The sequence below is a fragment of the Saimiri boliviensis genome, chromosome 6 (assembly GCF_048565385.1).
Source record: "Saimiri boliviensis isolate mSaiBol1 chromosome 6, mSaiBol1.pri, whole genome shotgun sequence".
Lineage (NCBI taxonomy): Eukaryota > Metazoa > Chordata > Mammalia > Primates > Cebidae > Saimiri > Saimiri boliviensis.
The window spans coordinates 78,873,921-78,887,055 of NC_133454.1; the positions used below are offsets into that span (position 1 = coordinate 78,873,921).

The 13,135-nt window shown below is 42.9% G+C and overlaps 1 protein-coding gene across 4 annotated transcripts in view; it reads right to left on the bottom strand.

Moving 5' to 3' along the window:
• The window catches only part of DENND5A (DENN domain containing 5A), a 131,825-nt gene that overhangs the window by 41,875 nt on the left and 76,815 nt on the right, over positions 1 to 13,135 (bottom strand). For all 4 annotated transcript variants that reach the window (XM_039470496.2, XM_039470495.2, XM_039470497.2 and 1 more), the window contains 3 exons: positions 7,154 to 7,471; positions 5,556 to 5,771; positions 4,479 to 4,713 (listed from right to left, as the gene is read on the bottom strand). In XM_039470496.2, the coding sequence (XP_039326430.1) occupies positions 4,479 to 4,713; positions 5,556 to 5,771; positions 7,154 to 7,471 (769 nt within the window). The remainder of the gene's footprint in view (positions 1 to 4,478; positions 4,714 to 5,555; positions 5,772 to 7,153; positions 7,472 to 13,135) is intronic.

The following is a 13,135-nucleotide window of genomic DNA, read 5'->3' on the forward strand; positions in this document are numbered from 1 at the left end:
TGTGAGATGGCGTTTTCCTCTTGCTGCCCAGGCTGGAGTGCAGTGGAGCAATCTCAGCTCACTGCAACCTCTGCCTCCCAGGTTCAAGTGATCCTCCTGTCCCAGCTGGAATTACAAGCGTCTGCCACCACACTCAGCTAACTTCTTCTATTTTCACAAGAAATGGGGTTTCATCATGTTGGCCAGGCTGGGCTTGAACTTCTGACATCAGGTGATCCAACCACCCTGGCCTCCAGAATACTGAGATTACAGGAGTGAGCTACAACATACAGCTTTTTTTTTTTTTTCTTTTCTTTCTCCCTTCTCTCTCATGAGTCTGAAAACTATCCTTTTTCTTTTTTTCTTTTTCTTTTTTTTTTTTTTTTTTTTTTTGAGACGGAGTTTCGCTCTTGTTACCCAGGCTGGAGTGCAATGGCGCGATCTCGGCTCACCGCAACCTCCGCCTCCTGGGTTCAGGCAATTCTCCTGCCTCAGCCTCCTGGGTAGCTGGGATTACAGGCACATGCCACTATGCCCAGCTAATTTTTTTGTATTTTTAGTAGATACGGGGTTTCACCATGTTGACCAGGATGGTCTCGATCTCTTGACCTCGTGATCCACCCGCTTCAGCCTCCCAAAGTGCTGGGATTACAGGCTTGAGCCACCGTGCCCGGCCTATCCTTTTTCTTTCTTTCTTTCTCTCTCTCTCTCTCTCTCTCTCTCTCTCTCTCTGTTTTCTGAAACAGGGTCTCACTCTGTTGTCCAAGCTGGAGGAATACAGTGGCACAATCACAGCTCTCTGTGGCCTTGACCTCCTGGGTTCAAGCAAAACTACCACCTCAGCCTCCCAAGTAGGTGGGACTACAGGTTCATGCTATTATACCCAGCTAGTTTTTGTATTTTTTTGAAGAAACAGGGTTTTGCCATGTTGCCCAGGCTAGTCTCAAACTCCTAAGCTCAAGCAATCCACCTGCCTCAGCCTCCCAAATTGTTGGGATTACAGGTGTGAGCCACCACACCCGGCTCTCTCCTGGTATTTTTCCAGAGTCATGTAAAAACATCTGTCTTTGGGCCTTGCTGTGTATCTTAGGTTGTCAAGTCATGTCTTTGAGCCTCCCTCACTTCCCCCAATCTTTACTCTCATTCAACAGAACTTATTAAATGTCCAAAATGTGCCAGGCATTATGGATATAGTTGTGAACCGAAGGAACGTTTTTATCTGTAAAACTGGTGGGTGGGGTGGGTGGGCAGAGTCAATTGCCATCAACATCTCTTCTAATTGTAACATTTTACTGTTTTTTATTTTAACATTTTTATAGGATCTCCAAAATCCCTTTATAGTTATGTTAGCATGATTTTACAATCAGACTGGCTAAAGAAGTTGAGATGTCCAATATGGGATGGGATAAGATGGTTGAACTACTCCTCTAGGCTAGGGTTCTGGGGCTAGTTGCAAGAACCCTGATCTAGTATACTTGAAGTACATGCCTCTGGTATATACCTAAGGGATATACCAATAGCATAGATATTCCCATGATTCCTGGGTGCAGACCGTATAGTAGTATTAAGAGTCTCTGTGATACCCATTTTTCTGAAATGAGCCATATGAATGAGGCTTAGCTAACCCTTCCTCCTATATTCCAAACCCCATATTCTCCCTCTTCTTTTTTTCCACACAGAGTCTTGCCATCACCCAGGCTGAAGCGCAGTGGCACAACCTCAGCTCACTGCTCTGCCTCTCAGGTTCAAGCAGTTATCCCGCCTCAGCCTCCCAAGTAGCTGGGACCACAGGTGTGCACCACCACACCCAGCTTTTTTTTTTTTTTTTGTATTTGTATTTGTAGTAGAGACGGGGTTTCACCATGTTGGCCAAGCTGGTCTCAAACTCCTGACCTCAAGTGATCCACCCACCTCAGCTTCCCAAAATGTTAGGATTACAGGCATGAGCCACTATGACCCGCCTCCAAACACCATATTCTAAGAGGTCCATTAGACTGTGTAATGGCTACAAGTGATATCACAGTACTTGGTATCTGTAGGCCGCAGCGTTTAGTCTTCAACAAATAAATTAAGGATGGGCTGAGATTCCTCAACCCTTGTGGCAGATGTAAGAATTTCAAGTGACTAGAGCCTCTGGCTTTATAGCCTCTAGCTATTAGCAGACTCTTCCTAGTGTGCCGCATACAAATGTTATCATTTTCAAGTATAGCACAAGATGAAAAAGAAGAAGAAGTCTTGATTTAAACAATGGTTTGGGAGATGGTTCTTTAAACCAGAGTCCTGTAAAAATCTCCATCAGGTTGCCCAGTTCCAAGGCCTTAGGCAGGGTTCAGGAACCTATGTTCTAACTGAGTTAAAGTAGTCTAACTGCATGGACAACATGTCCTCAAGCCTTTACCAAAAGGACTGTCATCTTAATGAGGGTCCTGCAACAAGAACAGAAAGGTAAAGAGAGACTAGAAAGTGTAAGGGAATGTAAGACTTTGTCTAAACTGTTACTAGTTATATCTTCAAAGCCTAGCAACTGGCATATTCATTCATTTGACAAATATTTCTTGAAGACTCGCCATATGTTCGGCATTTAGTAGGTAGTTACAAAATGCAGTAAATAAATAATTAAAATACATTAAATTGCCTTAAAAAAGGACACTGAACATCCCACAGGAAGTAAACACACTACTTAATCTAACACTTCAAGCTGAAACTATTCTCTAGCTAAGCTGATATGATGAGTCCTCTAAAAAAAAGGATGTGTTCAATCATTTGTGTAGATAAAAACATCCCTACATGCTGGCACAATGCTAGAAGAATGGAGGGGAAAAACGAGTAAATACAGTCTCTGCCCTTAAGTTGTTATCTAATAATGATAGCTAGTAAAAGTAGAAATAAGTGAGTAGAAGCAAGCATAAAGCACTACAAGAACACAGAGGAAGAATCAACTGACTCAGTCTGGGGGCATCAGAGAAGGCTTCACAAAGAAGGTTTTTGTGACAAATACTATCAGCTGCTTCCTCATAATTATTCACCCCTTCTTTCTTGCTTATAGAACCTTGATACTCTTCAGGGTAACATTATACCCAGTTCAATGTTCACTTTCACAGCCTCCCATGCACTTGAGGGTGGTCATATAATATGATTCTGGCCTATAGGATAATGAAAGTTGTTAGAAATTTCTGGGAAAGCTTTCACTTTCTGATAAAAGTGGGAAAATAGGCCAGACACAGTGGCTCACGCCTGTAATCCTAGCAATTTGGAATGCAGAGGTGAGAGGACTGCTTGGGCCCAAGAGTTTGAGGCCAGCCTGGGCAACATGGTGAAACTCTGTCTCTACAAAACACAGAAAATTAGCCAGGTGTGTGCAGTCCCAGCTACTTGGGAGGCTGAGGTGGGAGAACTGCTCGAGCCTGGGAAGTCAAGGCTGTGGTGAGCCATAACTGCACCACTGCACTCCAGCCTAGGCAACAGAGCAAGACTCTATATCAAAAAAAAAAAAAAAAAAAAAAAAAAAAAAAGGTGGGATGGCAAATGTAGCTGGCATCAATCTTCTCCTCTTCTTGCCTTGAATGTGAATATGAAAAGCTTCTGGGACTCGGTGTAGTGATGCATGCATGTAATGCCAACACTTTGGGAGGCCAAGGCAGAAGGATCACCTGAGCACAAAAGTTTGAGACCAGACTAAGCAACACAGCAAAACCTTGTCTCTACAAAACTTTTTTTTTTTAATTAGCCAGGCATGAAACACCTTCTGTAACCATGAGGCTTTCATTAAAATCCTTAATTTAAAAAAATCGAGGCAACAGTATGACCATAAAAGTCAACATGCTAAGGATTCACCGAACAAAAAGACAGAATCTCAGTTCTTGACTACATTGCTGAGCAGCTGAGCCAACACATGCAAGGACTAATTCTGTACCTCTTGCTAATATAAGAAAAATAACCCCCTATTTGTTTAGCCCACCGCTGATCAGGGTCTCTATCACATACAATGAGATCCATTCTTAACCGACAGTGTTAAAGGATGAGAAGACAGCCAGGCAAAAAAAAGCAAAAAAGAACACTGCAGGCAATGGGAACCACACACGTAGGGCAGAAACAGAAAAAGAGGCTGGATGGCCGGGCGCGGTGGCTCAAGCCTGTAATCCCAGCACTTTGGGAGGCCGAGGCGGGTGGATCACGAGGTCGAGAGATCGAGACCATCCTGGTCAACGTGGTGAAACCCCGTCTCTACTAAAAATACAAAAAACTAGCTGGGCGTGGTGGCGCGTGCCTGTAATCCCAGCTACTTAGGAAGCTGAGGCAGGAGAATTGCCTGAGCCCAGGAGGCGGAGGTTGCGGTGAGCCGAGATCGCGCCATTGCACTCCAGCCTGGGTAACAAGAGCGAAACTCCGTCTCAAAAAAAAAAAAAAAAAAAAAAAAAGAGGCTGGCATATTCAGGAAAAGGGACATGTTAGTGACATAATACTGCAGGCTAGAATGCACAGTTCCAAGGAGTCCTTACCTGCTTCATCCACAGTGGTACACTTCTGGTACATGGATGTACGGAGAGTAGGTGTCCGAACATTCAACAGCCTGATCTTGTCAACTCGGGAATCAAATACTCGGAGCACAGGGTCTTTATCATCATCATCATGACACATGATTTTGTTGTCAATGAAAGATGCAAACATCTGGGTCTCCAGGAATCTTGAGAGGAAAGGCAGGTAGGGCTCAGGCTGATCTGACAGAAAAGATGCCTGGTGGGACCAAAAAGAAGCAGTAATTGACAGGGAAAAGGGTAATGTCAATGTGTCAAAGGATCCAGTAGGTTAATTATTCTCTGGAGCTGCCTAGGTCTTCCAGAAAAGCAAGCTAAAAAATCTCTACTTTTTAAAAAAAAAAACATTCATATAAGTTCAGATATCTTGAAACTTTGATACTGGGACAAACTCACTCGGATAACCTACTGAGTCAACCAATCTTCCCAGAATCCTGATGTTCAATCTACACGTATATCTTTGCTTTAAGAGATCCCTTTGGCTGAAGGGAAATCATCTGATAATAATAACAATGAGTTCGTGTCCTTTGTAGGGACATGGATGAACCTGGAAACCATCATTCTCAGCAAACTGACACAAGAGCAGAAAATCAAACACCGCATGTTCTGACTCATAGGCGGGTGTTGAACAATGAGAACACATGGACACAGGGAGGGGAGTACTACACACTGGGGCCTGTTGGGGGGAAATAGGGGAGGGACAGCGGGGGGTGGGGAGTTGGGGAGAGATAGCATGGTGAGAAATGCCAGATATAGGTGATGGGGAAGAAGGCAGCAAATCACACTGCAACGTGTGTACCTATGCAACAATCTTGCATGTTCTTCACATGTACCCCAAAACCTAAAATGCAATAAAATAAAAAATATAAAATAAAAAATAATAATAATCAGCACCTGTTCTTAAGCAACAAAGCCCATTTTATCAACATCAAATGGACCATAAACTTGTTTCCAGCATAATAACTCATTTTCCATTACTTCTTCAAGACGTAACTGGCAAGTTCTCATTCCTCACCACCTCCCAAGCAGGATTACACTCACTTTATCAAAGTTTTGCATCTGCTCCCTGTTGGTAAACCAGGATTCCTTATCCTGGCTGGGCTGGATGACAAACACCTCATAATCTGCAAACATCTGAGTGAAACGATTTGCAAAAACTTCCCGGATCTGAATGTTTAGCTGGTAAATCCTGAGTTCTTCTTCATCACACTGAACTTTGAGATCCTTATTGTAGCTGGGGTCTTCACGCACTTCCAACTACAAAAAAAGAAAAAGCAGTCAAGAACACACTTTTTTCCTTTTATCCCAAGGAATCCAATTCCTGATTTTTTTAATCTGATTTTTTTTCCAGTAGTCATTTACTTAGCAGCAAATAGAGAATGAAAGAGGAAAAACTGGAAAAAAATAAAATAAAATAAAGGAAAGGGACTCAGACATGGAAGACAGATAAATGGAGTTTCACTTAAAGATATCCAACAACTCAATGAAAGTACAGATAAGATCTTTACGGGCTGAGAGAGATTCTGCCATGAAAGAAGAGGTGCTAATTACCTCAAAGGTCAGGGAGAAAGGAAAAAATGTGGGAGGTCAATTTAACAAGGCAACAATTCTGATGACCTAGAAAAAATTCTGGCTCTGTTGATTTTTCCCTCATCTTTCCTTCTTTCTCCAAAAAATCTTTTTAATCCCACCAAATATTTCTCTGCTCCTCTTTAACTGCCCATGGTTTTTGAAAAATATCTGCTCTACTAAGCAAAACAAATCTGCTCTACTAAAGCAGAAAAATGAAATATTTCACTAACAAACAGCCCAACAAGATTATTACATTGACCCGTTGGTTTACCTGTAACTTACAAAAGTAATTTAACAGTGAGAACTCAAGAGGACCAGATTCTATACCCAGCTCAGCAACATAATCGGCATTTAATCTTAGGCAAAACACTTAGGCTCTCTGAGCCTTGGTCTGTTTGGCTATAAAACAGTTAATACATGTTTTATATGCCTTAGGTTGCTGGGAAGCTCAAAGGGTCTAAAAGAGGTCTGGGCCTCACATGGTGGCTCACACTTGTAATTCCACCACTTTGGGAGGTCAGGGGTGGCGGACTGCTTGAGCCCAAGAGTTTGAGACTAGCTTGGCAGCATAGTGAGACCCTGTCTCAACAAGTAATTCAAAAAAAAAAAAAATTAACTTGGTGTGGTGGCATGTACCTGTGGTCCCAGCTACTTAGGAGGCTGAGGCAGGAGGATCACCTGAGCCCAGGAGATTGAGGCTGCAGTGAGCGGTGACTGTGCCACCACATACCAGCCCGAGTGCCAGAGTAAGAACTCTCTCAAAAAATAAAAGAGGTCTGAACACTAAAATTACTACCATGCTCTCTTCAATCACTCTGCTGTAGTGTTCACAATGAATGACTGCAGACTCTCCTTGATGTTCAAGAGAGAAGCTACCCAGATTTAGACTAAAGTAGCATTTACTAGGATAACATCTGCCAGATGGAATTCAGAGTCCTCCATACAAAGCATTCTTTCACCACTCAAAAATATGAGTTGTCTAGAACTGAGTGCTTTCTCATCCCATACCTTACTTCACCAGGACAGCACCCTAGCACAGATCACACAGACTCATGTACACATCTTACCTTTTCCAGGCTCACCCCAGTCCTCTTGACCAAGGCTTGGAGCCGGGCAATGGTTTCGTTCTCCTTAAGAAGCTCGTAGGAATGCAAAGGGGAGCCAGCAATGTTTCCATTCCTCTTGTCTGAGACAAGCTCAGAGGCCCGAAGCCTCTTCAGCTTGGAGGCACTCTCACTGCAATGAAGATTCCCTTCAGGGGGAATTCCAAATGCCATAAGAATCTCAGAGACTTCCTGGACAAACTCCAATTTGTTGGGAAACTGTGGCAAGTCTTCTGGCAGCTCAATGAAGTGGTTGTCAATGTCCACAAAGCAGAGGTTAGCCTGGAAGTCAAAACAGGATGAGGAGTGTGACTAACTCCAGAGCATTATGAAAGTTTTAGAAAGGTTAGTGAACAAGGGGAAAGACAAAACAACTGAAATGGCTACAGTTAAGATATGGTATAAAGAAGATGGGGCTCAAAAATAAGACAGACCCGAGTTCCAATGCTACCCTGCCATATTCTGGTTGTATGACCTTAGGAAAGTTACTTAACCTTTCTGATTGTGTTTGCTTAGCTATAAAATGGAGATAAAGAGATAAACAATTTATATTAGAGCGGTAAGGATTTTATAATGTCATAGACGTCAAGCATCAAATACGAACGTTTCACACATGGTAAATGCTCATTAAATGTTTGGTAAGGCCCAGGCGCAGTGGCTCAGTCTGCAATGCCAACACTTTGGGAGGCTGAGGAGGGCAGATCACTTGAATCCAGGAGTTCAAAACCAATCTGGGCAATGTGGAAAAATCCTGTCCCTACAAAAAAATGCAAAAATTAGCCAGGAGTAATGGCATGCACCTATAGTCCCAGCTACTTGAGATGCTAAGGTGGGAGGATCACCTGAGCCCAAGAAGCCGAGGCTGCAGTGAACCATGATCACACCACTGCACTCCAGCCTGGACGACAGAGACTCTGTTTCAAAAAATAAAAAATAAATGTCTGGTGAATTTGCGAATTCTACACTCAGTGAAAAGAATCCTAGGAGTGAGTTCAAAAAGTCTAAGCTCTTAGCTGGGCATGGTGGTGCATGCCTGTAATCCCAGCTACTCAGGAGGCTGAGGCAGGAGAATTGCCTGAACCCAGGAGGCGGAGGTTGCGGTGAGCCGAGATCGCGCCATTGCACTCCAGCCTGGGTAACAAGAGCGAAACTCCGTCTCAAAAAAAAAAAAAAAAAAAATGACAAAAGCATAACCCTTAACAAATCTTCACTTTGTCTCAATATTGCCCATTCATTCAAATCCCTTGGTATGTCTTTCCTACTGGAAATGTTCTAGAACCACTGGACGGTGGGGTCAGAGGTCAGTTGGTATTTAGGCTGTGAGCCTCCCTCACTACTGTAGGCCCAACATCTGGGAACTGCGGGCTCAAAGCAGGTCACTGGAATCCACATTTTGGCCAGAGTAGTTTTAAGGTTGCTTTTCTGTATCGTAATTTTAGAATTCTCTTAAAATCTTGAGGAAGAGTTTTTAGATTAGAGCTTTGTTTAATTATACTGCCAGGAAATCCTGTTTACACTTGAGGCATATCCTTCACCAGTGTACTACTTAACATTTTAAATTTCATTTTGTAAAGTTAAAGGTCAGCATTCCCTTAAAAAGTGCCCGTTGTTCTTTGAAAGTAGATGTCGCCATCATTCTTTTCAAACAAAAGTGTTTGTGTCCCTTTTGCTAAGCTCTGGGCATGGTGTGTGAGCACAGGGTGTCAGCCCTTCCACGGTCATTTTGACTTGTTCACGGGTTATTTTGGTCATGGAAATGATCAGATTGACCTGGAGTGACCGTCAGGCATGGCTTTGTTTCTGTTTCAATCTGTTCTACTTGGTCGTACCGGATTATTCTCCCACAGTGAACCCTGGTGATACTGATTTAGCTCTTCGCCGCCCTCCTGGGGAGCTGTGTGTGTTAATATGGGCCACTGCATGTAATTCTTCAGCTGGGCTCGTCACATTGTATTGTATTTTTGTGATCTTACATGAAAAGAATCTGTACTGCAAGTAAAACCTACTCCCCAAAAATGTGTGGCCTTGGGTATGCATTAAACGCTGTAATCCGTGATCATGCAAAAAAAAAAAAAAAAAAAAGTCTAAGCTCCAGATTTGACTCTGTTATGATCTCCCTATATGAGCCTGGATATAACATTATCTCTTTCTGAGCCTCAGTCCTAATTTGCAAGGTTTGATGGCAATCTTTATTCTTTCTGTGCTTCCTTCTGGATTTAAAACAGCTTCTGAGAGAATGTAAAGAAATAGTGCTCATACACTGCTGATGAAGTAGATAATCTGGATTAACAAACAACAATTGAGGGGCCAGGAGCAGTGGCTTATACCTGTAATCCCAGCACTTTGGGAGGCCAAGGCAGGTGGATCACCCCAGGTCAGGGGTTCGAGACCAGACTGGCCAACATGATAAAACCCCAGCTCTTCTAAAAATACAAAAAGTCGCAAGGTGTGGGGACAGGCACCTGTAATTCCAGCTACTTGAGAGGCTGAGGCAGGAGAGCTGCTTGAACCCAAGAGGCAGAGGCTGCAGTAAGCCGATACTGTGGCACTGCACTCCAACCTGAGTGAGACTCGCTCTCAAAAAACAAACTAACAAGGGCAGGGCGCGGTGGCTCACACCTGTAATCCCAGCACTTTGGGAGGCCAAGGCAGGCAGATCATGAGATCAGGAGATCAAGACCATCCTGGCTAACACAGTGAAATTCCATCTCTACTAAAAATACAAAAAAATTACCCAGGCAAGGTGGTGGGTACCTATAATCCCAGCTACTCGAGAGGCTGAGGCAGAAGAATCACTTGAAACCAGGAGGTGGAGGTTGCAGTGAGCCGAGATCGCGCCACTGCACTCCAGCCAGAGCAACAGAATGAGACTCTGTCTCAAAAAAAACTAACAAAAAAAGCCCACAATAATATGGCAGTATCTAGCTATCTCTATTTTACAGACAAAACTGACACAGAGATTAAATAACATGTCAAAAGTCACACAGCTATTAACTAGTAGAGCTGGATTTGAACTCAAGCTACCCTGACTTCAATCATATGCTTAAGCTCTTAACCATCTACTTTTCTCCTCTTTAGAGGTCTTGTTATTTAACTTAAATATAGTTTAACGAGGGGATACTATTCCACCGTAAAAATGAATGAAATCCTGTCAATCACAGCAATATGGATGAGCTGGGAGGACACTGTGTTAAGCGAAATAAGCTAGGCACAGACAGATAAATACGTTTTCACTTGTATGTTGAAGCTAAAGACGTTGATCTCACTGAAGTACAGAGAAAAATAGTGGTTACCAGAGACTGGGAAGGGTAGTAAGGAAGAGGAATAGAAAAAGATTGATTATCCAATACAAAATTATAGTTAGATAGGAGGAATAAGTTGTAGTGTTCTATATAGCACTGTAGGGCGACTACCGTCAAAGAAATTTGTTGTATTTTTTCAACTAGCTAGAAGAGAGGATTTTGAATGTTACTAATACAAAGAAATAAAAAAGATTTGAGATGATGGATATGCTAATTACCCCTATTTGATCATTACACATGTACTGAAATATACTATACCCTGTAACATGTATAATTATGTGTCAATAACAATATGTATGTGTACATATATATTTAAATACTTTATAGTTTTTGGCCCTGTTAGAATGTTCTTGCAGCTATAAATTACAAACACCTTTCATTTTTGTATATTTATCTTATACTCATGAACCTGCACTAGCCAAGACAACATTTCCCTCACTGCAGTACAATATTAAATGCTTAAGGGTGTTTCTGTTCCATTCATGTAACAGAGATCATGCCACTGCACTCCTGCCTGGATGACAGACCAAGACTCTGTTTCAAATAAATAAATACATAAATACTGAGAGATACTGGAAATTTAAATTTTTTTAAAAGCTACTTTTATGGTGTTTTTTTTTGTTTGTTTGTTTGTTTGTTTGTTTTTTTTTGAGACGGAGTTTCACTTTTGTTACCCAGGCTGGAGTGCAATGGCGCAATCTCGGCTCACCGCAACCTCCGCCTCCTGGGTTCAGGCAATTCTCCTACCTCAGCCTCCTGAGTAGCTGGGATTACAGGCATGCACCACCATGCCCAGCTGATTTTTTCGTATTTTTAGTAGAGACGGGGTTTCATCATGTTGAACGGGATGGTCTCGATCTGTTGACCTTGTGATCCACCCGCCTTGGCCTCCCAAAGTGCTGGGATTACAGGCTTGAGCCACCGCGCCCGGCCACTTTTATGTTTTAAAAATAGTCCTACAGGCCAAGCATGGTAGCTCACATCTGTAATTTCGGCACTTTGGGAGCATGAAGTGGGAGGATGGCTTGAGTCCAGAGCTCAAGACCAGCCTAGGCACCATAGCGAGATCTCATCTCTACTAAAAATTTTAAAAGTAGCTGGGTATCGTAGCACACGCTTATAATCCCAGCTACTTGGAAGGCTGAGGAGGACTGCTTGAGCCCAGGACTTCAAGGTTGCAATGAGCTATAATTTCGCCACTGTACTCCAGTCTGGCCAACAAAGTGAGACCCTGTCTCCAAAAAAAGGTCATTGTCTACCAGAGGTACATACTGAATATATCTGGATGGCATAATAATGCTGTGTAAGATTTGCTTTAAAATAACCCAGTATTAAGGAAGAGAGATAAAAAGTGGATTTAAAAATGTATATAAGAATTAAAAAATAGGCCGGGCGCGGTGGCTCAAGCCTGTAATCCCAGCACTTTGGGAGGCCGAGGCGGGTGGATCACGAGGTCAAGAGATCGAGACCATCCTGGTCAACATGGTGAAACCGCGTCTCTACTAAAAATACAAAAAATTGGCTGGACGTGTTGGCGCGTGCCTGTAATCCCAGCTACTCAGGAGGCTGAGGCAGGAGAATTGCCTGAACCCAGGAGGCGGAGGTTGCGGTGAGCCGAGATCGTGCCATTGCACTCCAGCCTGGGTAACGAGAGCAAAACTCCGTCTCAAAAAAAAAAAAAAAAAGAATAAAAAAATAAAAAATAAAAAGAACCCAGTAGGTGGAATGAAGGATATACACAAAGGAGTAGCCAGGAGTTGATGATTGTTGAATAATAATGGATGCAGCCGAACACGGTGGCTCACGCCTGTAATCCAACACTTTGGGAGGCCAAGACCAGAAGATCACTTGAGGTCAGGAGTTTGAGACCAGTCTGGACAACATGGCAAAACCCTGTCTCTACTAAAAATATAAAAATTGGCTGGGTGAGGTAGCACGCACCTGTGGTCCCAGGTACTCGGGAGGCTGAGGCAGGAGAATCACTTGAACCCAGGAGGCAGAGGTTGCAGTGAGCCGAGATCACACCACTGCACTCCCACTCCAGCCTGGATGACACAGCAAGACTCTGCTTAAAAAAAAAAAAAATGGGGTGCTAGTCTCTTTACCCTTACATCTATCTGGTATTTACCATAACGAAGTAAAAAAGTAAAATCAACTCACAGAAGTATGAAAAGAAAATACAGGCCAAGCATCAAGCATGGTGGCTCACACCTGTAATCCCAGCACTTTGGGAGGCCAAGATAGGCAAACCATTTGAGGTCAGGAGTTTGAAACCAGCCTATCCCAGCTACTCGGGAGGCTGAGGCAGGAGAATCAAGGAATTCTGAGAGGTGGAGGTTACAATGAGCTGAGATGGCACCACTGCACTCCAGCCTTGGCAATAAGCAAGAGTCAGTTTCAAAAAAAAATAGATAGATAAAATTTTAAAATAAAAGACAAAAGATGACTATACTGCCTTAGGGTGGAGTGAGGCTTCCTAAACTTTATACAAGGCTAGAACCATAAAGATAAATATTGCCATAAAAAAAATTAAAAGATATTCTAGGTATGTTGGCTTACACCTGTAATCCCAGAGTTTTGGAAAGCTGAGCTGGGAGGATCACTTGAGACCAGGAGTTTGAGATCAGCCTGGGGAACACAGCAA